The sequence below is a fragment of the Hemicordylus capensis genome, chromosome 16, assembly GCF_027244095.1.
Source record: "Hemicordylus capensis ecotype Gifberg chromosome 16, rHemCap1.1.pri, whole genome shotgun sequence".
NCBI classification, from domain to species: domain Eukaryota; kingdom Metazoa; phylum Chordata; class Lepidosauria; order Squamata; family Cordylidae; genus Hemicordylus; species Hemicordylus capensis.
In genome coordinates this window covers 8997300-9022884 of record NC_069672.1, presented here as the reverse complement: position 1 = coordinate 9022884, position 25585 = coordinate 8997300, and the positions used below count along the sequence as shown (strand labels likewise).

The 25585-nt window shown below is 49.1% G+C and overlaps 1 protein-coding gene across 3 annotated transcripts in view; it reads right to left on the bottom strand.

Moving 5' to 3' along the window:
- Nucleotides 1–25585, bottom strand: part of MEGF6 (multiple EGF like domains 6) — a 206267-nt gene that overhangs the window by 59781 nt on the left and 120901 nt on the right. For all 3 annotated transcript variants that reach the window (XM_053281573.1, XM_053281575.1, XM_053281574.1), the window contains one exon: nucleotides 15137–15259. In XM_053281573.1, the coding sequence (XP_053137548.1) occupies nucleotides 15137–15259 (123 nt within the window). The remainder of the gene's footprint in view (nucleotides 1–15136; nucleotides 15260–25585) is intronic.

Genomic DNA, 25585 nt, shown 5'->3' with positions numbered 1-25585 from the left:
CTGAGGTCCACTCTTTCCTTCTCCAAACATTTTTTTAAAAAAATAATGCATAATCCAGGCCCATCTGGGATCAAGACAGAGCTAGGAGGGTTTAATGAACGATTATCTGAAATCTAAAATAATCTCTCCCAGTATGAGAGCCTGCCCGGAGATGGGGTGTGTAAACAGTCTCCTGCTAGTAAAGCCATTTTTCAGAATTCAGCGGAGTGTGTGTGTGTGTGTGTGTGTGTGCTTGTGGGTGTGTTTTGTTTTAAAAACAACCACCTAGGTTTACAGTGCTGGGCCCAAAGTTCTCATGCAAACTTTTAGCATCCCAATGTCTGGGATGCACGACAGGGCACAAAAAGTGGGGCAAAACCAATCATCATCAACTTTATTTATTAGACACCCCATAACCATTTTTTCTCTGGTCGGCTCACAACAGGACCATTTGTCGCTGCCCCGGGAACCTAACACCTCCACCAAAACCTCCCCGGGAACCTAACGCCTCCACCAAATTCCCATTGTCCTAATCACCGTTATCTTCGGTTTCACTATTCACCCCGGGCACAGAATGGAACCCATGCAGATAACGGGGTTCTCCTCTAGTCTTGTGCATTTTTGCTGGCTATGTTGCTTTTTAAGCTTGACATAGCTTAGGTTCTCAGCATGTCATAATCTGGCCCTGGGTCAGGAGTTCGGATACTTTTGAGTAAGAGAGCTGGCCAGCAGAGCTGTACTATAAAGACCAGCCCAAAAAAGATCAATTCATATTCGTATTTTACAAGTGAGGAACATTGAGGCTTGGAGAGAAATGGTTAATGTGAGGCTACCAGGAGCCACCTAATGGCACAGTGGGGAATTGACTTGACTACCAAGCATGAGGTTGCTGGTTCGAATCCCCGCTAGTAAGTTTCCCAGACTATGAAAAAGACTTATATCGGGCAGCAGCGATATAGGAAGATGTTGAAAGGCATTGTCTCATACTGCGTGGGAGATGGCAATGGTAAACTCCTCCTGTATCCTGCCAAAGAAAACCACAGGGCTCTGTGGTCGCCAGGAGTCGACACCGACTCAAGTCAACACTGACTCGATGGCACACTTTACCAGGGGCAAGCTTGCCATTTTTACTTACTTCTCTTAAACAACTGGGCACCAGAAACCCATGCAGAAGTACTTCAGGTCAGCCAGAGATTTACAAGCAGATCTTGATTGATCTTCTTCTGCCAGAGGATAGCTATCTTGTTCTAAAATGAGCTAGCTTTCTGTTGAGACTGTGATCTGGGGGGGACACAGAAATGGACAGCTCCAAGTGCAAAGATTTCAGGACCCTGGAGAGCGCTCTGCACAGGAAATCAAGAAAGGTGGGTATAGCAGCATGAGATGGATGTTACTCCAGTGGCTGTTTGGAGCTGATGGTTTTTCCAGCTGTTGTCCAGGTAGAGCATGCTGGCCCACCCTTCCCATGAGGAAGGACACGGAAATTGCCTGCCCAATTTTCTCAGCACCAGCTTCAGAGGCACTGAGGGACAGTTACTTGGGCTAGTAGTATGTCTCTGAATACCAGGTGCAGGGGAGCAATGGCAGGAGAGAGGGCATGCCCTCAGCTCTTGCCTGTGGCTTCCCAGAAGCACCTGGTGGGCCACTGTGTGAAAGAGGATGCTGGACTAAACAGGCTTTGGGCCTGATCCAGCAGGCTGTTCTTATGTTCTTATACTCGAGGGATCCTTCTGAGTGAGAGGATGAAGGCAGGGCATGTTCTTTGGTTAAGGAGATGGGTTGGGTTTGGTTCTCCCAGTGCTACTGGTATGTGTGTGTGTGGGGGGGGGGTCCTAGTGTCTTGGCAGACCTGTTCTAAGTGTTTAAGGGGTTCAAAAAAAATTAAGGGAGCTGCTTAACTGGGCCCCATCAATTCCAAGTGCAAGTAACATGCAGTTATTTTAAAATATTTGTAAAAGATTAGGAGGGGAGGGAAAATTTAGGACAGGCAGGTCCACCCTAGCCCTCTCTGACTATGCGCCAGTACCTTGGGACTGACTGCGGGTCTTGAATTGTCTAATCTCCTTAACTGCCCCACCTTGTCCCCCATTATGGGGGTCCTAGATCTAGGGCCATGACACACTATTTTTCTTCAGTCGTATTTCCACAGTTAAAATGAAACTTGGCTTCTTTTCATTATGCATTGGCGAGGGTAGGGGTGTGCACGGAACCGGCTGGTCTGGTTCGGTTCCAGTCTGAACTGGACCCAGACTAGACCAAGCCAGTTCGATCTGGCAGCCCCTCGAACCCCACCCCACCCCGACTCCGGTCCGGGGGGGGTGTCCACAAATTTGTTTTAAAAATATATTTAATTTTTTTAAAAAACTTAGACCCTCTGGGGGAGATGTCCAATGCAGCGGGGGTTGGGGGCTGGGCAGAGGTTTTCCCTCCCCCTTCCGGCCTTTCTTATTTCAGAAAGAGGCCACAATTTAGCTGGTTTTCGGCTGTTCACCCTCGGTGCAGCGGCCATTTTGGAGGCCGCCACACCTGCGCAATAGGCCTCTGCATGGCCTGGCATGACCCAGGAAAATATACGAATATGTATCTAGGCAGCAGGGGGGGGCAGGGAAAAGGGTCACACTGTCTTTTGTTTTGTTGGGTGGTGAGACTTTTTATTTTTTAAAGTGAGATTGGGCTGAGGGAAGAGGTCCCTCTAACAGGGAATCCCAGATGTTGTTGACTACAACTCCCAGAATCCCCAAGCCAAAGCCATGGCCGCTGGGGATTCTGGGAGTTGAAGTCAACAACATCTGGGAATCCCTGTTAGAGGGAAACCTGGCTGTGGGCTGGGTTTAAATTCAGGTTATCCTAGAATTCTGCCCACCTCAAATTTGTTACTGCATTTTTCTGGGAGTATTTTTTTTTAAAAATCATTTTAATGGTTTGGGGGATTTTATTATCGGCATTGCGAGCTACACTGAGTTCCCATTTGGGCAAGAAAGGTGGCGAAAGATGTTTCCAGATGACTCAAGCTCCTTATTCCATTCTTGGAAAGGACATCTCTGGGGCCCAGAGAGGAAGGAGGCTTGTCGGTTCACAATTTTTCTTGGCCTAATATTTTGGGGCCATGTCCAATGCGGCTTCGATCAATGAAATAAATAGCATGGGATGTGTGTTCTCAATACTTCTCCCCTGACAAGCCCCCCTCTCCACACTCCGCACCAGATCAAAATTCTCCACCACAGAAATGCACAGGCTGCACTCAGGAAAAATATATGAAAATTAAGGACATATGCCCTGATTTTTCTTTTCTCAGCATAATTTTTGTCCTGCTCTCCGGATTCAAATTAATAAATCAGAATGTATTGAATTCAGATAGATAGCGCGTCTTTTGCTGTCACAGACCCTCACGGCGGTAGTGCCCAACAAAATAGTATTAAAGGGCTTATAGTAAAACCAAACGAAAATCGCAAAAGCAGTCCGCAACAGAGCTTGGATCCAAAGGCGCTCTTCAAAAAGAAGAATCAGCCCGTTCCACTTAGCAGGGTGGTTTCAAATTTAGTGGCAGCATCTCCAGGTAGGGCTGGAAAAGACTCCCGCCTGAATCCCAGGAAAGCTGCTGCCAGTCAGAATAGACAGTACTGAGTTAGGTGGAGCAATGACCTGACTCAGTGGGCAGCTTCTTGTGTTCCTAAGTGCAAGCATTTGCAAAAGCTGTTTCCAAGACCATTTTATGGAGTTGATATGGTGCAGTCCATACCCTCCTTATTCACCAGATTTCTTGCACTGCCACAATACCATACAGGTGGCATTGGAAGCAGTCTTCCAATCCCGCTTGTACAAAAGCGGACAGAATAACATGAAGTCATTGAGGCTATTCCCACGATTGCCTGAAAGTGGGCTAAGGGAGTCCAGCCTGCTTTGGGGCGATCGTGTGCTGCAAATGTGCAAGCAATCGCTCCCTTAAACTTGGGGTTTTTTGCTCGTGTGTCATAGGAACATAGGAAGCTGCCATATACTGAGTCAGACCATTGATCTATCTAGCTCAGTATTGTCTTCACAGACTGGCAGCGGCTTCTCCAAGGTGGCAGGCAGGAGTCTCTCACGGCCCTATCTGGAGATGCCAGGGAGGGAACTTGGGACCTTCCGCATGCAAGCAGTCAGGTGCTCTACCCAGAGCAGCTCCATCCCCAACGGGCAAGATCTCACGTGTAGCCTCCCATCCAAATGCAAACCAGGGCAGACCCTGCTTAGCTAAGCAGACCATTTGCGCTACCCAACCCCAAGACCAGCTCTTCTCTCCGGCCCCCCTGAAATACCGCCCTGGGTGTTTGCAAAGCAATCTGTGTCTTTTGACTAATAACCCCATCTGAACCTCATAAATTTCCGCCATTGTATATGTCAGTGGTAAATCCCCAGTCCGCTGTTTGCATTTATCATACCGAGCGCATTCCAGGTTGGGACAAGTAATCAGAACCAGGAGTCGTTCCCTGGCAAGCCGCGCGGCCGTGCACATGTGGAGCAAGGCAGGGGTGAGAGGGGGTGGGCATTGAAGCCAGTTCAGCATGGAGAAGTACGGTATACATGCCACACGTTAGGAGCAGGAAGGATCAACCCCGTAACATTTTAAATACTTGACTCCCAGATCAAGCACTAGAAGCCAGTGCCTAGGTTACTGCAAGGGGGAAGACCAGAAGTGGAGCCTCGCTGAAGGCTCTGTGGTGGCTTATCTGGGAGAAACTCCTGCCGGTAACCTTGGAGGTGCTGCTGCCAGCCTGTGTAGACAATACTGAGCTAGATGGACCAAGGGTCTGACTCGGGAGGAGGCAGCTTCCTCTGAAAGCAGCTTCTTTCTTTTCAAGGAAGATCTCCTGGCAGGAGAGCTGGTCTTGTGTGGTAGCCAGCAGGACTTGTCTCCTTAGCTAAGCAGGGTCCACCCTGGTTGCATATGAAAGGGAGACCAGAAGTGGGAGCACTGCAAGACATTCCCCTCAAGGGATGGAGCCGCTCTGGGAAGAGCAGAAGGTTCCCAGTTCCCTCCCTGGCAGCATCTCCAAGACAGGACTGGGAGAGACTCCTGCCTGCAACCTTGGAGAAGCCGCTGCCAGTCCGTGAAGGCAATACTGAGCTAGATAGACCAAGGGTCTGACTCTGTATATGGCAGCTTCCTATATTTCCTAGGTAAATGTCAAGGCAAAAAAGCGGATCTTGATTTAATTATGCCCCAATTTAATTCCACTCCCTCCATGGGAGTGACCCCAAAATATTCTTTTCCCACCCAAAAATTGCTAAACAGGCTTTAATTTCACCCACAGCAGTAGCAGAAAAATATACGGCCTGTTCACACAAGCATTCCAAGCTAGGCTTAATTCTTTAAGGTTGGCCACTAGGACTAATTTTCTATCTAGGTGGGCTGCTGACAGTATGCTTTGTGTGGACATACTTCAAGGTGGGAATCTCAGATTTATCTCGGGCCATAAAGATCCCCAGAGTCAGCAACCTGCGTTAAGCCAAGATTTGAACAATCACGAGAACCAGGGCACAAAATAGTTATCGGGACACAAGAACTACCTTGCTGTAGTAGGCCATGATCCATCAGGACTAGAACCGCACTGCAACAAACGTTAGCCAGATGCCCTCAAGAAGCTTGCAAGGAGGACACAAAGAAGATGGGGACACAGGAAGCTGTCATATACTGAGTCAGACCTTTGGTCCGTCTAGCTCAGTATTATCTACACAGACTGGCAGTGGCTTCTCCAAGGTTGCAGGCAGGAATCTCTCCCAGCCTGATACTGGAGATGCAGCCAGGGAAGGAACTTGGAACCTTCTACATGCAAGCATCTTGATGTTCTTCCCAGATCGGCCCCATCTTTTAAGGAGAACATCTTATAGTGCTCACACATGCAGTCTCCCATTCAAATGAAAACCAAGGGAGACCCTGCTTAGCAGAGGGGACAACTCATGCTTGCTATCACAAGACCAGTTCTGGAACCCTGGAGAGCCACTGCCAGTCAGTGTAGACAATACTAAGCTAGATGGAGCAAGGGTCAGACTCCTGCTGCCGTATCCATTTGTCCTGTAACCGTTTCTTAGGCTGAGCTATTACTTATTATTGCTGATGTTATCAAATTTTGCAAGACACCCTAAGAGATCTTACTGAGAGGGCAGGATAACAATACTACAAATTAAGGATAGATAAACTGGAGTCAAGATTCCATTATGGAGAGACCTTTGGCTTGCATATAAAAAGAGTTACCGTCTCGGTACGACTGCAAATGTCGGGATCAGGTCGGACCAGATCCCGCAAATGTCGGTTCGGGGTCCTTTGGACCCTTCAGGATGTCGGGGTCAGGATTCGGGTTGGGGCCAGGATCGGGCATTTCCCCGATCAGCCTTTAAGTTAATTTTTTAAAAAAAATAACCAAGATATTCACTGTGAAACCCAGAAGAAAAGCGAACGCCAGGGAATTGCAAGGGAAGTGATGTCACATTAGGGAATCACAGGGGGTGAGACTGGAAATCAGGCACTTTTAAAAACGGTAAGTTTAAAAACAGACTTTAAAAGTTTTTAAAAGAGAGAAATAAATGTATGGGCAGGCGGGCAGGCAAACAGCACAAGATATTTCCCCCCACAGCTGTAAACAGAGGTGAAGGAGCAAACCCCCATTACCATATGGAACTCTGGAGAGCTCCAATTTCCCCTGAATGGGGGAGAAGTCCGATCCGGACTGAGCTTCCCTAGGTCGGGTCGGGAATGTCTCCGACACGCTCTGAAATGGCCCATGACGAATCCCGACCCAACACTGCACAGTCATAATATTTGCCGTATTTTATTTTTTTTAAGTATACCTAAAGCAGCATATGTCAGGAAAAAAATCTCAGATCGTCTGCCCGCACGGCATATCTGATTTGCGTTCGTAAGAGGCTAGGGTTGCTCTTGAGCGGAGCAACCGAGTGAGCAATGCCGATTCTGGGTGGTTGGGTGGAGAGGCAACTTTGGTGTCCTGTGGTTATGCCTTTGTGCCAACAGCGACCAACAGCAAACCCCCTTTCCAAAGCACGACGCTAGAGATACAACGTCTTTTACTGGGTCTTTCCCCATGAAGCCAAAAACTTGGTGGCTTTAAATGAGGCTCTTTTGTAGCAAGCGTTTCTTCTTAAATCCCTCCCTCTTCTCCCAAATATTTCTGGTGCAGTATCTCTCTTTTCGGTTGCCAGCAGCTTTCTAATGCAAATTTGCATGACAGGCGGCCTCTTGGACTTGGGGAAAATCTCTGCCTACCCAAGTTTGTAACTCCCAATGGGAATTTCAAGATGGCTTCCCTTCCAAGTGGCTCAGTGCAGGAGTGGGAGAGAAGTTACCTGCCTTTTCGAAAGAGCAGAGCTGGCCCAGGATAAAGTAAGTCCCTTCAGGTAGCAAATTTTGGAAAGTGGAAGATTTGGAACCCATCCCCACTTGCCCCTTTCTGTGGTTGCCGGCAGCACCACAGAGCCATTGGCAAATTTGGCACCACTCTGGCCAGGCCAGCTCTATGGGCGGCACCACTCTAGCCAGGTCAACTCTATGGGCAACACCACTCTAGCCCAACTCTATGGGCAAAAATTCTTCCTCTTCTCCAATTTTCTCTCCCTCCTCTCACTCAGCCCAACTCTGTTCTTCGCAGAGCCAGGTATGTGCATCATGAGAGAAGCAGAACTTGCCCCACTGTCAAGAAAAGCACCCCAGCGCCTGCAGATGGGTACATCTCAGTACTGCCAAGGGAGGCCCTCATCTCTACATATTCAAACTGGGGAGAGAAGCTCCGTGCCGTGAAAAATTCAGCCACTGTTGGCTTTTTTTTTTTGTCAGTGCAGGAGAGGAATTTCCCCTCCCCAAAATAGTACAAGGGCTGGGGAGAGAGGGGGGTTTGCCAACCCACTCCAGGAATCAGCATCAGTGATGACTGAAAGCAAATCTGGAAATTTGAATGGCTTGTTCTTGTGGAAAATATTGGAGAGGGATTAGTGGTGGTGGTGCTAATCAGCTGGAGTTGGCAGCTCTAGAAAGAGAGGAGGCTTGGTCACAATCCAGCTGCATGCAAAGCACTGGTTCAGCCCTCCAGCCATGCTCCTGCCTTACATGGGAACATAGGAAGCTGCCCACTGAGTCAGACCTTTGGTCCATCTAGCTCAGGATTGTCTACACAGACTGGCAGCGGCTTCTCCAACGTTGCAGGCAGGAGTCTCTCGCAGCCCTCTCTTGGAGATGCTGCCAGGGAGGGAACTTGCAAGCATGTGGGTGCTCTTCCTAGAGTGGCCCCATCCCCTTAGGGACATATCTGCCAGTGCTCGCATATCATCTCCCGTCCAAATGCAAACCAGGGCAGATCCTCCTTAGCAAAGGGGACCATTCAATTCATGCTTGCTACCACATGCCTTTAGCATAAAGGATGATTCTCTCCCCTCTCCCACCCCAGTTCTCCTTTATTTTAATACATGTCAATACATCATGTATTATGGTGGATGGAGTTGATTACAACAGCAATGAAAGCACCACTGAGAGACCTTCAAGGCCAAGTTGAAGACAGATCGTCCTGGAGAGAATCTATCTAGGTGGTCGCTAAGAGTCAGCTATGTTTGTAAGGGTTTGAATTTATGTTTTGAATTATTATTATCGCAAGAGTAAATTTTATAGCTGATAATTCACGAAGAGAAGTGTGCAGGAAGTCCACCTTTTTGTGTGTATTTGCAATGAATGACAATATTACTACTGTTAAAATTAATAAAAATTGAATTTGGAAAGAAAGAAAAAAGGTGCTCGCTAAGAGTCGACACCAGCTTGACGGCACTTAATCAATCAATACACCACTGCTTTTAGAAGACCTAGATAAACCTCAAAGCTTTGCAATGGGACTAACTTTGGAAATTTAAGTCGGCGATCCCAGACACAGTCACCTCAAAGTATGCCCCACTGGACGCAGTAAACCTCCAAGTAAAATTGTGTTGCACGCTGATCTATAACGCAAAATCATCTTTGCATCATGGACCTGACCAAAGGGCCTGGATTTTCTAGAAGCAGTCATACTCCAATTCTAGATTTAGAAACACAGGAAGCTGCCATATACTGAGTCAGACCATAGGTCCATCTAGCTCAGTATTGTCTTCACAGACTGGCAGCAGCTTCTCCAAGGTTGCAGGCAGGAATCTCTCATAGGAACATAGGAACATCGGAAGCTGCCATATACTGAGTCAGACCCTTGGTCCATCTGGCTCAGTATTGTCAACACAGACTGGCAGCGGCTTCTCCAAGGTTGCAGGCAGGAATCTCTCTCAGCCCTCTCTTGGAGATGCTTATTGAACCTGGGACCTTCTGCATGCAACACAGACTGAGCTCTCGCCTTATCCCCTAAACCCCTGCTAACTTGGCAAAGAGGCACCTTTTAAAGTGGCGGTTCTCTTTATTGAGCAGGGGGAGAGCAACTGGCCCTCTCCGCCCCCAGCACAGCATCCCTCCAGTGACTGTTGCTGGTGTCTCTTATGTTTCTTTTTAGATAGATAAATAAACTTCATTCCGATCGTGGATCAGACAGCACAACAAAAAACATCACATAAGACTAGAGCGTACTTTTTAGATTGTGAGCCCTTTGGGGACAGGGATCCATCTTATTTATTTATTATTTCTCTGTGTAAACTGCCCTGAGCCATTTTTGGAAGGGCGGTATAGAAATCGAATTAATGATGATGATGATGATGATAGGAATACTTGACAGCGCTCACATGTACTTCCCCATCCAAATGCAAACCAGGGCAGACACTGCTTAGCAAGGGGACAATTCAGGTTCGCTGCCACGAGAGCAGCTCTCCTCCTTGGGATGACTGAAATGCAAGCCCTCCCTGCACCACCACCCCGTCTGCTCCGAGGCAGACTCCAAGCTGCCCTCTGCCCCTCCCTGAGCCAGCTACAGAAGACCCGTCAAGAATGCTGGTTTTTAACCAACGCGACGTGATTCAGAAGATCAAGTCAGGGCAAATGCTCCATTTTGTGCAGGGTAAATATTTATGCAGCCAGGGAGCTGGTCGAAGGAGTGCCTTTCATGCCCATGCCACGCAAAAACACAACAGAAAGGAGACACGGGTTCAAGGCCCCCCTGAACAGTCACGGCCTGAAAGTAAAAGGCATTACGGACCCGTTCGCTCCCCGCCCCCGCCCCCCATCCATAGGCTAGGGAATCCCTCTTTAAAGGGGAATCCTTTCCAGATCTCCCTTTATAAGTAGACCCAACAATAGGTTCTTAGAACTCGAGCCGGTCCGGTTCAAACTTGGACCGCCCCACCTGTGCCAGTTCGATTCGAACTGGGCCAGTTTGGCTCGCACATCCCTATCTGCTGTAAGATACTCAGCTTAGAGGAGGGGGCCATAGCTCAGTGGAAGACCGCGTGCTTGCATGCGAACGTTTCCAGGATCACCCTCTGACGGCATCTCCAGGTAGGGATGAGAAAGACTCCTGCCTTATGCCTTGGAGAGATGCTGCCAGTCAGTGTAGACCAGGGATTCTCAACGTATGGGTCCCCAGATGTAATTGGACTTCAACTCTCATAATTCAAACCCAAGCAAACCCTGCTTAGCAAAGGGGACAATTCACAAGTCACCCATCTAAATGCAAACCCAAGCAAACCCTGCTTAGCAAAGGGGACAATTCACAAGTCAACCATCCAAATGCAAACCAATGCAAACCCTGCTTAGCGAAGGGGACAATTCACAAGTCAGTTATCCAAATGCAAAACCAAAGCAAACCCTGCTTAGCAAAGGGGACAATTCACAAGTCACCCATCCAAATGCAAACCAAAGCAAGCCCTGCTTAGCAAAGGGGACAATTCACAAGTCAGCCATCCAAATGCAAACCAAAGCAAACCCTGCTTAGCAAAGGGGACAATTCACAAGTCAGCCATCCAAATACAAACCCAAGCAAACCCTGCTTAGCAAAGGGGTCAATTCACAAGTCACCCATCCAAATGCAAACCAAAGCAAACCCTGCTTAGCAAAGGGGACAATTCACAAGTCAGCCATCCAAATGCAAACCCAAGCAAGCCCTGCTTAGCAAAGGGGACAATTCACAAGTCACCCATCCAAATACAAACCAAAGCAAACTCAGCTTAGCAAAGGGGACCATTCCTGCTCACTACCACAAGACCAGCTCTCCACGTCTCCCAGCTTTCCCCTCCAGACATCCCACTGGGAAGCACAAAGCCCAGATGCGCAAGTCTCTGAAGGTCCCTCTGCCACACACCCCCCCCCCCATTTGATGCAACATCCATTGCTTCCAACCCTGCTCACGTTACAGAGGGGCGTCCTGCTCCGTTCCCTGGCTAATTCCCGACGAGCACACTCCAAAACTTTAAGGAAACGTGAGGCTGGAAAACTCTCTCCGAAGCAGAAAGGGAACAGAGGGCTGTAAATCAGGGCAGTTTGGGAAAGCTCTCCCCGGAGCACTCTCTCGCTTCAAAACAAACCATTAAGGAGGAGGAACCCTGCAAGGAGATGAATTATCCCCAGCCAGGGATCACTCCACTTATAGCGGCCATAACATTCTTGGCCTCCCACACTAAGCGAGCCTCAGGCTGACCTCTTGGGCCCAGACATCCTTCCCAAACTTCTAGCTGATCTCAGCCAGGGAGAAACCATCCCAAAAACAGGTGTTATGAAAGACAGAAAAAACGAACACCCTTGCTCTGTGTGTGCGACCACTTTTATTTACACAAATGTTGCACGTCTGCTCCACTTTCCCTCTTCAGCTGGCAGGGGAAAAGCTCTCCGGCTCAAAAATGTGGGTGATTTCCAGGGTTGCAAACTCGCTGCAGTGAAGTCAAGACTCCCGGTGTAAAAAATACAATTTAAAACGTCCTCCTTCTCCATAAAGAGGGCTAATATTATAATGCCCTTGTAGAAATCGATGGAGTGGCCACCTTTGGAGAACTGTGTTCAGTTCTGGTCACCGCATCTTAAGGAGGACCATTGTAGAACTGGAGAAGGTGCAGAAGAGGGCAACCCAGATGATCAGGGGCCTGGAGCACCTTCCTTACCAGGCAAGGCTACAGCCTCTGATGCAGCCGGGGAGAAAAACCTGGAACCTTCTGCATGCAAGCAGGCAGGAGCTCTTCCCATCCCCAAAGGGGAATACAGGTTATCCCTAATCCGGACATCCGGAATCCGGAATGCTCCAAAATCAGGAAACCACCACGGCGTGCGCCTGCAGCACCAACTTGACATTATTTTCACATGAAATCTGAATTTCATCTCCACCTAAAATGCCATGTTTGAGTCTAACATGACCGGCAACATTAGTGCGTCGAAACTTTTCTCGCAATTAGTTTTCATTACATTGACAGCTACCTGTAGTGATCATAAATCCAATGCTTATTTGTTTTTATACTTTAAATAAAACCTTAAAAAAATAAAATACAGTGTACAGTAACCTTTCCTGTTTAAACTTGGATCCCATGCCCAAGATATCTCATTACAGTATGCAAATATTCCCAAATCCAGAAAAGTCCGAAATCCGGAACAATTCTGGTCCCAAGCAGTTCAGATAAGGGATGCTCAACCTTTGGCTTACAGTGCTCACAGGCAGTCTCCCATTCAAATGCAAACCAGGGTGGACCCTGCTTAGCAAAGGGGGCCATTCATGCTTGCTACCACCAGACCAGCTCTCCTGGAGAGACTGCGGAACAATGCAGAGGAAAGTTCGGTTAGCTCTTGCATTCCCTTCCTACCTACATCCATGAACACGGTGCCATTTTTATGACCTGTAGAGCTCCATAAAGCCGAAATGTGCAATCATTTCCGACACAGCCTTTGCAATTTCAAGGCTGCTAGGCGGGGAAGGGGTGTGTGGAATGAACACCACCCTTCACTTGCCAGTCTTCCAGCCAAGTGCAACCCACTTGCCCCAGAAGGACGACCTAAAGGTATCCTCCATCAACACAGCAAAGGGTGTGTTAAAAATGATCAGGAGCAGGAAACCCCTGGGGGCATTTCCACTGGCACACCTCACACCCATTCAGTTTAAGAATGTGTTTCTCTATGCCAAGGGCTGCTCCTTTGATAAGACAAACAGATTCCATTGATAAGACACAATGGAAGGAACAAACAGACACACCTCTTTCCCCACTAAGACGTGATTTGATACGCGGAGGTGAGAAACATCCAAACGCTGGTTCGGCGGCTTGATCCGGACACCGTGCCAAAGCACAGCTAAGGACATTTTGGCATGAGATCCAAATTGACACACCACGACTCGTGATCGGGCAGCAATCCGGAATCAGGAACCACGGTTTGAAGGAACCGTGGTTTGCAAAGTCCGGTTTGCACAACCAGGGTTTGCTGCAATGTCTGAACTGGCAAACCAGGATTACAGCCTTCGGTTCCACCTCTGGAGGTTGCTAGACTGAGAGAGAGCGAGAGCTGAGCAAATGGGCACCTCTAAACCAGGGTTTCTTGGATGTCTGGAAGCTCAACCCATGGTTTAGGCTCTAAATATTGCTGGTGAAAATTATGATCTGAAATACTAGAATTGAACCGACAGTAGAGTTTATGGATAAACTAAGACTCGACCTCCTCTGATGCCTTAAAAACCTCTCAAATGCACCTTCTGAACCTCATTTAGAATGTGTTTCAAATCCAACATTAGTGCGTTGGAGTGGTCGGCACCATCTGAGGGGACGAACCCTCATATCTACCCCTTAGAGATGGGAAAGAACTGATAGCATTTTGTGTGTTCAGGCTTTGCTTATCCCAACCATCAGGCCTGCAGTGGCCAGAACTACAAGGGTGGTTGAGAAATTCTTTAAACACAAAAGCTACGATCAGATGTGACTGATGTTGTCAGAGGAACGGAAATGGGCAGGAATGTCCTCCAAACAATACTCCTCAGAGTGAGCACCACAGTTTCTTCATTGTGACCCTTACCTTGACCTTAACCTTTCCCTCTGTGCAAAAATGACGACATTTTTACCCTAATTGATAGGGCGATGCAAACCGGTTCGAGCTCGAACCGGGTACACATCAAACCAAGCCGGTTCGAGCAGCTCGAGCTTGAACTGGACCGGCCCTCCAAAATGTTCAGCCTGGTTCAATAGGCCCTCGGTATAACCAGGCCACCGCCGGCCCAAGCTGATGTGGGGGGGAGCACTGGTGGGCCCTAGGGGAGCCGCCACCCCCGAGAAGCCATGATGCCTAGAACTCTAACCTCCTGCCCACCCACCGCCCACCCTTTAAAAACCCTGTAGGGTTCCCCTGATGCTTGTAAAGGGGAATCCTCACCAGATTCCCTTTTAGAAGTACTAAAACTGGGTCCGAACTGGTTCGACCCCAGTTCTAGGCACAAACTGAACTGCTAGCCAGAGCGGTCCCATGCATATCCCAATTGATTGGGGATAGGGAAAGAACATAAGCACAGCCCTGCTGGATGAGGCCCAAGAAGGTCTATCTAGTCCAGCATCCTGTTTCCCACGGTGGCCCACCAGATGCCCCTGAGAAGCCCACAGGCAGGCGCTGAAGGCATGCCCTCTCTCCTGCTGTTACTCCCCTGCAATTGGTACTCAGAGGCATCCTGCGTTGGAGGCTGGAAGTGGCCTACAGCCCTCCGACTAGTAACACAGAGAACAACACAGAGAATAACACAGAGAAAGCTGCAAGTGCAACAACACTATCACCAATTTCCCATCTCTAGTGGGGTGGGCCTCACCAAAGATTGCCAAAGATCACTATCAGCATTCATCCCCTGAGATAGTACTTGTGGTCAACATTTGTGGGCCTGGCTCATGCTGCTACTTTGCACAGATCCAGAATGCACGCCCGTGTACATTTACTCTAAAGTAATCCCCATCTAGTTCAACGGGACTGACTCCCAGGTCAGTTTGCAGATGACTGCCGCTGCGATCCCCTGCACAGCCACGGAGCTAACTCCCATTGATTTCAGTGGGTCTCATGTCTGAATAAGCACACATGGGCTTGAGCTGCAACCGCTTAGTAATGAGAGCCGTTCTTAGCCAACGGAGGCAGCCAATATGAGCACATAGCATTGCTCGGTGGAGATAATTCACCAAAAGGGGCGGGGATCGTAGTCCCAGCAGCACCGGCTTGGAGGCTCCGAGAGATAAGCGGGCTTGAGATGAGACACGGCTGAAATCCACAACTTACCCAGACAGGTCCGGCCGTCTGTATGAAGGCGAGATCCTGGCTTGCACTCACAGTAATAGGACCCCAGAGTGTTCACACATCTGTGCTGGCAGCCCCCGTTGTGAACTTGGCACTCATCAGCATCTGGAAGGGAGGAGAAATGGAACGAGTCAGAGCGGCGGGCAAGAGAGGAGAGCAGCTCAGCACGGCGGCTGGCCAGTTCTTCCTCCAAAGTGTGACTCAGGAAGGAGCAGGGTAATCGCTTCCCATCAGCACATCGACCAGGCCAGGGGAAAAGCTTCCCCGGGCCAGCCAGTACTGGCGTGGATGCTGGAGGAGAACAGACAGTGTTGCAGATTCTAGGCCTACTCCAGCAAGGCGTTGAAACGTCAGAGAAGCTGGGGGGGACAGAGAGTCTTGAGAAAGACCAAGGTGGGCTCCCACAATTAAACTAAGCCAAACTAAACTCCCACAACTAAACTAAACTAAATTAAACTAAACTCCCGCAACTAAACTAAACTAAGATCCCACAACTAAACTAAACTAAGCTCCCACAACCAAACCAAACTAAACACCCACAACTAAACTAAGCCAAACTAAACTCCCACAACCAAACTAAACTCCCACAACTAAACTAAGCCAAACTAAACTCCCACAACTAAACTAAGCCAAGATCCCACAACTAAACTAAACCAAGCTCCCACAACTAAACTAAGCTCCCACAACTAAACCAAACTAAACTCCCACAACTAAACTAAGCCAAACTAAACTCCCACAACTGAACTAAACTAAGTTTCCACAACTCCCACAACAATACTAGACCAAACTAAACTCCCACAACTAAGCTAAACTTAGAGATTAAGATTGGGTTCTCACCTGGTCTCTCTTTAGTTGTGGGGAGTTGAGTTCTGTCATGGGAGCTTAGTTTAGTTTTAGTTGTGGGAGCTGTCATTATGAGTCGGTTGAGTTTGGTTGCTGATAACTCAGTTTTCTATATGTGATGCAATTTCTTAGATAATTTGCGGGGTGGACAGGAAAGATCAAAAGAGGGAGGTGAACCAGCACTCCCACTAAGACCTGAGGAGGAGAGCTGGTCTTGCAGTAAGAGAGCATGAACTTTGTTAAGATGGATCAGCCCTGGTTTGCATTTGGGTGGGCAAGTACATGAAAGAGTTCTCCCTTAGCGGAGAGGGCCGTAGCTCAGTGGCAGAGCATCGGCTTTCCTGCAGAATGCCCCAGGTTCAATTCCTGTCGTCTCCAGGTAGGGCTGGGAGAGACACCTGGCTGAAACTTGGAGAGCCGCTGCCAGTCAGTGTGGACAATATTGAGCTAGATGGACCAAGGGGGTGACTCAGTATGAGGCAGCTTCCTGTGATCCTATGACACAGCCCAGCCATCACACTCCGATTCCGGGGAATCCTCCAAGGCACAACTGGCCAGGGTCACAGAGCAAGTGCTTGTGACATCAGGCAAGGCCCCTTTAAGAACCAACGTTTCCTTATGGAAGGGCAAAGGCCAAGTCACCCTACCTAAGCAGTGGGCTACAAAACCCAGCAGTCTGCTGGAGCAACAGTCCCTTCATGCTGCAACACCCAGCTCCTGCCTGTCCGAGTGCTGCTGTCCAAGGTCCTGAAATACCACCCTGGGAGCTCTCCAAGGTCCCATAGATTCCTGATTTCTGCCTTAAAAAGACATTGGCTCAGCCTGGGAGCTAATCTTGGCTGGAAAGCAGGGCATACAGATAACTGATTACAGGTGGCCTTCGTCACCCACGGTTGTGGCAACCGTGGCTCCGTGTATCCACGTACAGGTCTTAGAGACCCGGTTTCTTCATCCACAGTGCAAAAATAGGCTAGAATCCACCTCCTCGCAGTTGCCAAGTGGCCATAAATGACTTCCGATATCACTCCCAGCCACCATTTTAGAGCACGGAGCAGTTTTGAGGCTCTTTCTTTAGAAACAAATTGGGGGGGCAAAAATGTGGTTGATTTGTGGGCTGGGGGCCATTTCTGGAGCCCTGCAGCCATGGAGAGCAAGGTACTGTGCATTCCAACTCTTATTTTATTTTCCCCCCTTCCCACGGTTTAGGCATTTAAAGGCATTTTTCCCCACTGGAACCTAACAACCCCAATCCACATAGTTGAGCGTTCATTATTCACATTTCAGTATCTGTGGAAATTGGTGGGAATGGATCCCCTATGAATAGTGAGGGCTACTGGTATTACCAAGGCAAACTCAGAGAGTCTCCATCACATCTTAGGCTGAGCTCTGAGCCAACCCACTATGCATCGCTTTCTCCAACTGTTTCTGCCTCTGGAAGAGGAGAAAGAGTATTCCAGGAGCTGCAAATATCACATGGCCTCTTTTACATCCCAAACTCACTACTTGTGAGCACCTTGAGGACTGGAGTATTAATGTGGAGAGAGGGATATAAACCATGCTGAGCCCACGGGACAGATCAGGACGCAAATAAAACCAAATCTCTCTCTTCCATATCTGTTTCTGAAAGAGCTAGAAGTATCATGATCCTCAGGGACACATAATCAGAGACCTGTGGGTGAGATGAAGGTACTGGAAGACACATGGTAACTGGCAGATACATTGGTTTCACAAAAATCTGAAGAAAAAGCCTTCGTTGCGGTCAGGGACCCAGAACTGCCCCAATGTAAATTCATGGAGCGGAATGTTAGCAGACTCAGAGGGCAGTTAACAGGCAATCAGGTGGGTGGAGCTAATGGGAGACCACATGTGAGCACTGTGAGATATTCCCCTCAGGGGATGGAGCCGCTCTGGGAAGAGCAGAAGGTTCCAAGTTCCCTCCCTGACAGCATCTCCAAGACAGGGCTGAGAGAGAGATATTCCTGCCTGCAACCTTGCAGAAGCCGCTGCCAGTCTGTGTAGACAACACTGAGCTAGATGGAACAATGGTCTGACTCAGTATATGGCAGCTTCCTATGTTCCTATGAGTGCCGAGAATTTTCATCAGGCACAGACTCAAATATCATGCACGCCCGGAATACAGTGCAATCAAATTTTAACACTGGATTTTGAGACTTCAGCACTGTTCACTTTTGATAGCTCTTTAAACACTACCAAGATATAATTAATTGCCTCAACATTTAGCCAATTTTAAAAAAAAAACAAAAAACAAGTTAGCACAGCAGATCAAGTGCTGAAAAGCTGGAGTAGCCAAGTTCAGTATGAAGTTCTCAGCATCTGAGGCATATTTTAACACCCATTCTCCAAGTCAAGTCCTTGTCTTGAAACCATCCTACTGTTCTAACCGGCACTTTAAAACACGCCATGCAATCTGCATGCTAAATTTGGAATCTCAAACTCGGAACGTCCCCCCCCCCCCGGTGCCCAAACCGCATTTTCTTTGTTTTGTTTCAGCTCCATGGCGTGGAAAGGGGCGACAAGGAGATCCGAGGCCATTCAGAGCCCTGGCGTGCATATTGTGTTCTGTTTTTGGAGCGCGGTTTTATTTTCGCCTTTTTTTTCCCTCCACAAATATCCCCCTCCAATTGGGCACGCAGCCCAGACAGAAAAAAAACATCAAGGATATTGGCAGGCACAGAGGAGAGCCAGACAAAAGACGGCTCCTGCCAGCAGGAGAAATTGGGATGAGCAAGGGGAGTTTTCCGCGGGAGTCACTGGGGCCACTCCTGATCCGTCGCCCCCGAAGCGGCTCTTGTGGCTAATGAGACGGGCCACTTTGGGACGCGGGCCAAATCCGGCTGCCCTCAATTGACAAGGGCCTCCTCGCATGTGGTCGGACGTGCACTCCTGGGGCCAAAGGAACAGAGAACCCAGCCAAGAAGGACTGGCGTTACCCTCCTTTCCCAGGGCCCTGCTGGGGAAAGATCGTACCCTGAGAGCACACTGCAGTTTCCCAGTGATAAACAGGGGCAGTGATTTCTTGTCTAAGGCTGCATTTGAGGCACTGGGTTCAGATCATGGCGCTTTCCAGATTAGACCCGGCAACGGGGTCACGTCGTCTCTCGGAAGTGTGCGTCCACATTCCCCGAGTCGTGACACCGAGTCACGACACGGACAGCAGGGTGCCGTTCACATTTCCAAGGCCTTGCTTTGAATTTAATCGCTGCAATATAGAGCCAGAACGTGCTATATCCAGTGTTTAAAAGCTGCTGGTTTTTTGGATTGTTAGTTTCCACGAGACTGCTCCCCCTGCTGTTTACGTTCCGAATGCGACTTGCCTGAACGGAGGCATTTTGCTGCTGTTGAGGAGCTAGTCTGGAAACCGCCTATGAGGAGGAGTCATTCCACTTTCTTCTGTTCTGGTCAAACCCCACTTAGAAGATTGTGGCCAGTCCTAGAGAGGAAGAGCTGGTCTTGTGGCAGCAAGTGTGAATCGCCCCCTTTGCTAAGCAGGGCCCACCCTGGTTTGCATTTGAATAGGAGACCACCTGTATGAGAACTGGAAGCTCTTCCCCTTAGGGGATGGGGCTGCTATGGGAAGAGCACCTGCTTGCTTGCACGTAGAAGATGCAAGTTCCCTCCCTGGCAGCATCTCCAAGAGAGGGCTTGGAGAGACTCCTGCCTGCAACCTTGGAGAAGCCGCTGCCAGTCTGTGTAGACGATGCTGAGATAGATGGACCAAGGGTCTGACTCAGTAGAAGGCAGCTTCGGGCGCGGTGACGGCCACCAGCTTGGATGGCTTTAAAAGGGGCTGAGACAAATTCAGGGAGAACAGGCTATCGATGGCTACTAGCCTGGTGGCTATAGGCCACCTCCAGCCTCAGAGGAAAGATTCCTCCGAATACCAATTGCAGGGGAGCAACAGCAGGAGAGAGGGCATGCCTGTGGTCTTCTTGGAGGCATCTGGTGGGCCACGGCGTGAAACAGGATGCTGGACTAGATAGGTCTTGGGACAGATCCAGCAGGGCTGTGCTTATGTTTGCCATGAAGACAGGGCCGTTTTTAAACCCGTTTCCATTCCCCATTATAACACTTTGGAGGGTCCGCGGGAAGGCGGGCCACATTTGCACCAAACAGGCACTCTCGGGGCCACTCACGGGAAGCTGATTATGTGACCCTCCACCCGACACTAGCTCAGAGCCGTAGTCACGTCGGGCTCGGTGGCGGGAGATTGTCCTCATCTCACCTGCCCGACTTGGAGAGGACGCACAAACTTTGAAGCACAGGAAAGGTGGGGGGGGGGTTGCTTATGAATGAAGGGAAAGGGAATGTGCTGGAGCAGCTGTGATCTGCCAGGTGCTAATTAAAGTGATTCCCACCCCCACCCCCCCAAGACATGTGCATGGAAACACCCTTAAGCCAGATTAGGCATGTCGCTTGCCTCCTTCGGCAGAACTGACTCGGTGCCAATCCTTTGGTTTTTTTAAGAAGAGTGTGAGAGGGAGAGCAAACGGGTCGAGCAAATGAAAGAAGCTGGCGCAGGCCCCACTGCAACGAGGGGAGCTGGTTCTGAATGGTTGCCTTTGCTAAGCAGGGTCTGCTCTAGTTTGCATTTGGATGGGGGCCTACGTGGGAGTGCTGTGAGATATTCTCCTTAGGGGATGGGGCCATCGCTCAGTGGTGGAGCATCTGCTTTGCATGCAGAAGGTCCTGGGTTCCCTCCCTGGCAGCATCTCCAGGTAGGGCTGGGAGAGAAGCCTGCCTGGAACTTTGGAGAGGCGCTGCCAGTCAGTGTTGACCACACTGAGCTGTTGCTTTCCGTCACATATACTTCGAATTAGTTCCAGCAGGGAAGGAGAAGCCAGACGTTGCGCCAAAGGCTTAACAGGAAAAGGGGCCAGCGCTTCTTGTGGCAGTACATTCCTCAGGCTAATTGGGCATTGGGTGACAAAGTGCTTGGACAAAGGACAAAGTCTGCCCCGAATCGACTGCCTGTCATGGAATCTAGCATGGTGTGTGTGTGTGTGTGTGTGTGTGTGTGTGTGTGTGTGTGTGTGAATGAAAGAGAGAGAGAGAGAGAGAATATGCAATTCTTCCCATTTACTCTTTTCACACCATGCATAATTTTATAATCTATTTTTATACTACAACTCCCATCATCCCCCGCAGTGTTCCCTGCAAGAGGGATTCACAGATGTCGTTGACTACAACTCCCACAATCCCCAGCCAAAGGCCATTGCAGCTGGGGGTTTGGGGAGCCGTAGTCCACAACAGCTGGGAATCCCTCTTGCAGGGAACACTGATCCCCTGCCACACGGGGGATTATGGGAGTTGTGGTTCCGCTACAGACGAGGAGTCAAGGTAGCCTGCCCTTGTCCCCCAGGGTTTATCTCTTCTAAGCTAGAAAGCCCCCAGTTCTCAGACGGAAGCCCTTTGGAGAGCTGATCCCATGGCACCAAGCATGAGTTGACCCTTTTGCTAAGCAAGGCCCATCCTGGTTTGCATTTGAATGGGAGACCACCCGCATGAGCACTGGAAGATATTCCTCTTAGGGGATGGAGCTGCTCTGGGGAACTTGCATACAGAAGGCTCCAGGTTCCCTCCCTGGCAGCATCTCCAAGGCAGGACTGAGAGAGAGATTCCTGCCTGCAACCTTGGAGAAGCTGCTGCCAGCCTGGGTAGACAATACTGAGCTAGATGGAGCAAAGGTCTGACTCGGTAGCAGGGAGCTTCCTATGTCCTTTTGAAATATTTGGCGCGGTTTGTCACTCACTGCTGAGTGGATGACGGTGAAAAGAAAAATAATGCTGCTTTTACGCTCTCCGTTTTTGAATTATGATTACATTCCAAGCGAACAGAACCTATTTGTGCCAGAGATCCACCCCCTTCTCCCCAACCTGAATAGGAACAGAGGAAACCGGCGCCCATGGGTTCGCACACTTGACACTATGCCACCCCCCCCCCGCCCCACAAAATGCTGCCAACAGAGTTTTAGAGCAGAAGACAATACGGGATGTTCCCAGCTTTGATTGCATGGAACACAGTTGTGCTTCCTCAACTTCATCTGCAATAGGAACATAGGAACATAGGAAACTGCCATATACTGAGACAGACCGTTGGTCTATCTAGCTCAGTATTGTCTTCACAGACTGGCAGCAGCTTCTCCAAGGTTGCAAACAGGAATCTCTCTCAGCCCTATCTGGGAGATTCCACCAGGGAAGGAACTTGGAGCCTAGATGCTCTTCCCAGAGCGGCTCTATCCCCTAAGGGGGGGTGGTGGATATCTTCCAGTGCTCACACTTCTAGTCTCCCATTCATATGCAACCAGGGCAGACCCAGCTTAGCTATGGGGACAAGTCATGCTGGCTACCACAAGACGGACCTCTCCGTCTTGAGACCGGCAGAGTCCTTTGCTTTCGAAAACAGAGATGTCGTTCACCCTGAACGCTCGGCTCCAGAGATCTAATCGGCCCTTTAGCCCCAAGCCTGGTCCACGCACAGAATAGATGTTTGTACGAAAACAGGGAGCACCGTTTCTGGGTGATCCTCTCCTTTCATCTGCGATACAGACTCACGGCCGGTTCCACAGTCATTTCCTCTCCCCGGGGAATCTGGTGCCTGTCATTCTGCGGGCGAGGCAAGGCCTCGCCCGCAAACCATTTCTCGGCACCATCCCAAGTTTCTGTGGAGGAAGCCAAGATGGTTTAATGGGTATAACATAAATCGAAGTCGGTGGCATAGATGGGATGTTAGCCTTGGGCAATATATCTGCATATGCAGAACTCCCATGAATGCCAAAGATGACAGAGCTATTCCCATGTTTCACTCCGTCCCCAGACAGCACAGAAAAGTCGGTCTCCTGCTAAAGAATGCTGTGCAATTCAAAAGGCTGCTACTACTTGACTGCGTCACTCGGTACTCAGATAGCACAGAAAGCCATACTGTTCTTCTCCTGGGACTTGTACACACAGCAGGCTATACTGAGAGTTTACAGGGAAGTTTTACGGCGAACTCGAAGTTGTCCCAAAAGCCCGATGAAAATTGTGGATTTTTTTTTTTACCCTGGATATAAATCAGACTACATTCTAATGTGCAGTGAAAAAAACCGAATTGTGTGTGAACTGCTCCCCGACAACTCGCAGGGACTTCAGGGTAAATTTGGCCGATATGTGAACGCACCCCTTCCGTTCCGGAGGGGATGTGAGTTAAAGGGCTTTAGAAGCCCTGTGCGAAAAACTTCCAGCTAAGGAATTCTATGCAATTCAAAAGGCTGCTGCTATTTCACTGTCTCACTCGATACCCAGATGGCGCAGGGAAAACATGCAGTTCATCTCCTACTAAAGAATTCTGTGTGGTTCAAAAAGCTGCTACTGTTTCAGTCTCACTCGGTGCCCAGACAGCACAGAAAAGCATGCAGTTGATCTCTTGCTAAAGAGTTCCATGCAGTTCAAAAGGCTGGCACTATTCCACTGTTTCACTTGGGAGCCAGATAGTAGGAGTGTGCAAGGAACCGGCTGGGCTGGTTTGGTTCAAGTCTGGACCGAACCCAAACCAGACCGGGCCAGTTCGGTACGGCACCCCCTCGAACCGTGCTCCCCCGATCCGGTCCGGTCCGGGGTGGGGGTTCACGGACATTTTTTTAAAAATATATTTTTGTTTTACTTACCCCCTCCAGTGGAATTATTGGAGGTGGCAGGTGGAGAGGGAGGGGGTCCACAGAGGTTTTCCCTCCCTCCGCTGGCCTCCCTTGATGCCCATACCAGCCAGCCACGCAGAAGGCAACTGGGCAGGCACGGCGGCCTCCAAAATGGCCACCGTGCCAGAGGGGAAGTGCTGGCCGGCCAGCCGGTATGGGGATCCACACACACCATCTCCAACAACTCCCCTGGAAGGGGTAAGTAATTTTTTTTTTAATCACAGTCGGAGGGTGTTCGGTACGGGGTCGGACCGAACAGGGGATGGTTCGGTTCGATCCCAAATGGTCGAACCGAACCAGTTCGACGTCGAACCAGTTTGCACGTCCCTACCAGAGAGCACAGAAAAGTATGCAGCTGTTCTCCTACTCAAGAATTCTGTGCATTTCAAAAGTCTGCTGCCTTAACACACACGGGCTCTGATAGAAACCAGATTTGACTGGATTCTTCTGTAGCCTTTCAGCCCATCACTCAAGCAGAAATGCAACACGTTTGCCACCAGAGGCTGCAGGGTGGTGGGAAGCAGATTCTATTTGCTAAGCCTGAACGCTCATGAGTTATATCCTTTGGGGCTTGCCAGCAGCTCAAAGGTGCATAAAGATGTTTATTATTTGAGCGATGATCAGGCTGTGGAAATTCACACACCACATTTTGTTCAGATGTATCATCGTCTCTGCCAGGAGGAGGAACTGGATTCTGTGTGTTTCTCACTGACTGGCAAATCAGCACATATCGCTGATTGGCTGGAATCAGTGCCGTCACTAACCCACTTTCCCTCACTCCTCCCTGGAGCAGATTTTCAACACACCTTATTCACCCCATTGGTGGGGAGGGACGAAGCTATTTTTAACTGAATACAGGTACATGAGGTGCTACCAAAGAGGAAGTCTGAAGCATGTGGAGAGCAGGTCTGAAGACTAGATTCGTGCTCAGGCTGGTGGTCTGTACACATCTTCCCTCTTTTAAAAGGGGGGTGGGTGGGAAATTAAGATTGTCTCTGGAGATGCAAAATGGTGCCGAGCCCAGTTTTCAAGCTATGTCTACACACACCCTAACATTTTGATCACAAAGGAACCTAGGCAGCTGCCATATATCGAGTCAGACCCTTGGTCCATCTAACTCAGTATTGTCTGCACAAACTGGCAGTGGCTACTCCAAGTTTACTGTTTTGCTAACTTACTGGTCGTTGACTGTACTAAGGATTGATTGATTGATTGATTGATTGATTGATTGATTGTACATAGGAAGCTGCCTTATACAGGCCGTTGGTCCATCTAGCTCAGTAAGCCGCCCAGAGACGTAAGTTTGGGCGGGGTATAAATGTAATAAATAAATTATTTATAATTTATATATAATTTATAAATTAGTTATAAAAGAAAACATAGCACCGTGGTGACTGTTAGTGAAAAAGCAGCTGCAAATATCATGGTTGGTGCAATGTATGCTGAGTATGCCCTTCTGGTCAGATATAGCAGAAAGGAAAGTGAGAGAGGTGAAAAAGGAGGAAGAGGCAGGTGGTTGTGTATCCTCACAACAACCCTCTGAAGCGGGCCAATCTGAGAAGTAGGGATTAGCCAATATCGGCTTCTAGGGTGGTTTCTTTTTCGCAAAGCAAGAGGTGAAATTGCATGGAAATGCAGGTCTGATGCCCCCCATGAGGAGCTATAAAGCTGCTGAAATCTGCATTATTCCCTATGGGGGAAAGCTTAAAGACATGCCAACTTCAAAAAATCTTTTAAAAACACCCCTCTGCCCAATTCCTTTGAAATTTGGGTGGTAGCTTCCACCCATTGGGCATTACCACCTAACCCACTTTGGCCACAAAATGGAGGTCTGAATCTGAGGTGATTTGTTTTGTACCCGAATCTGGGCAATTGAGCACGGGATGATTTCTTTT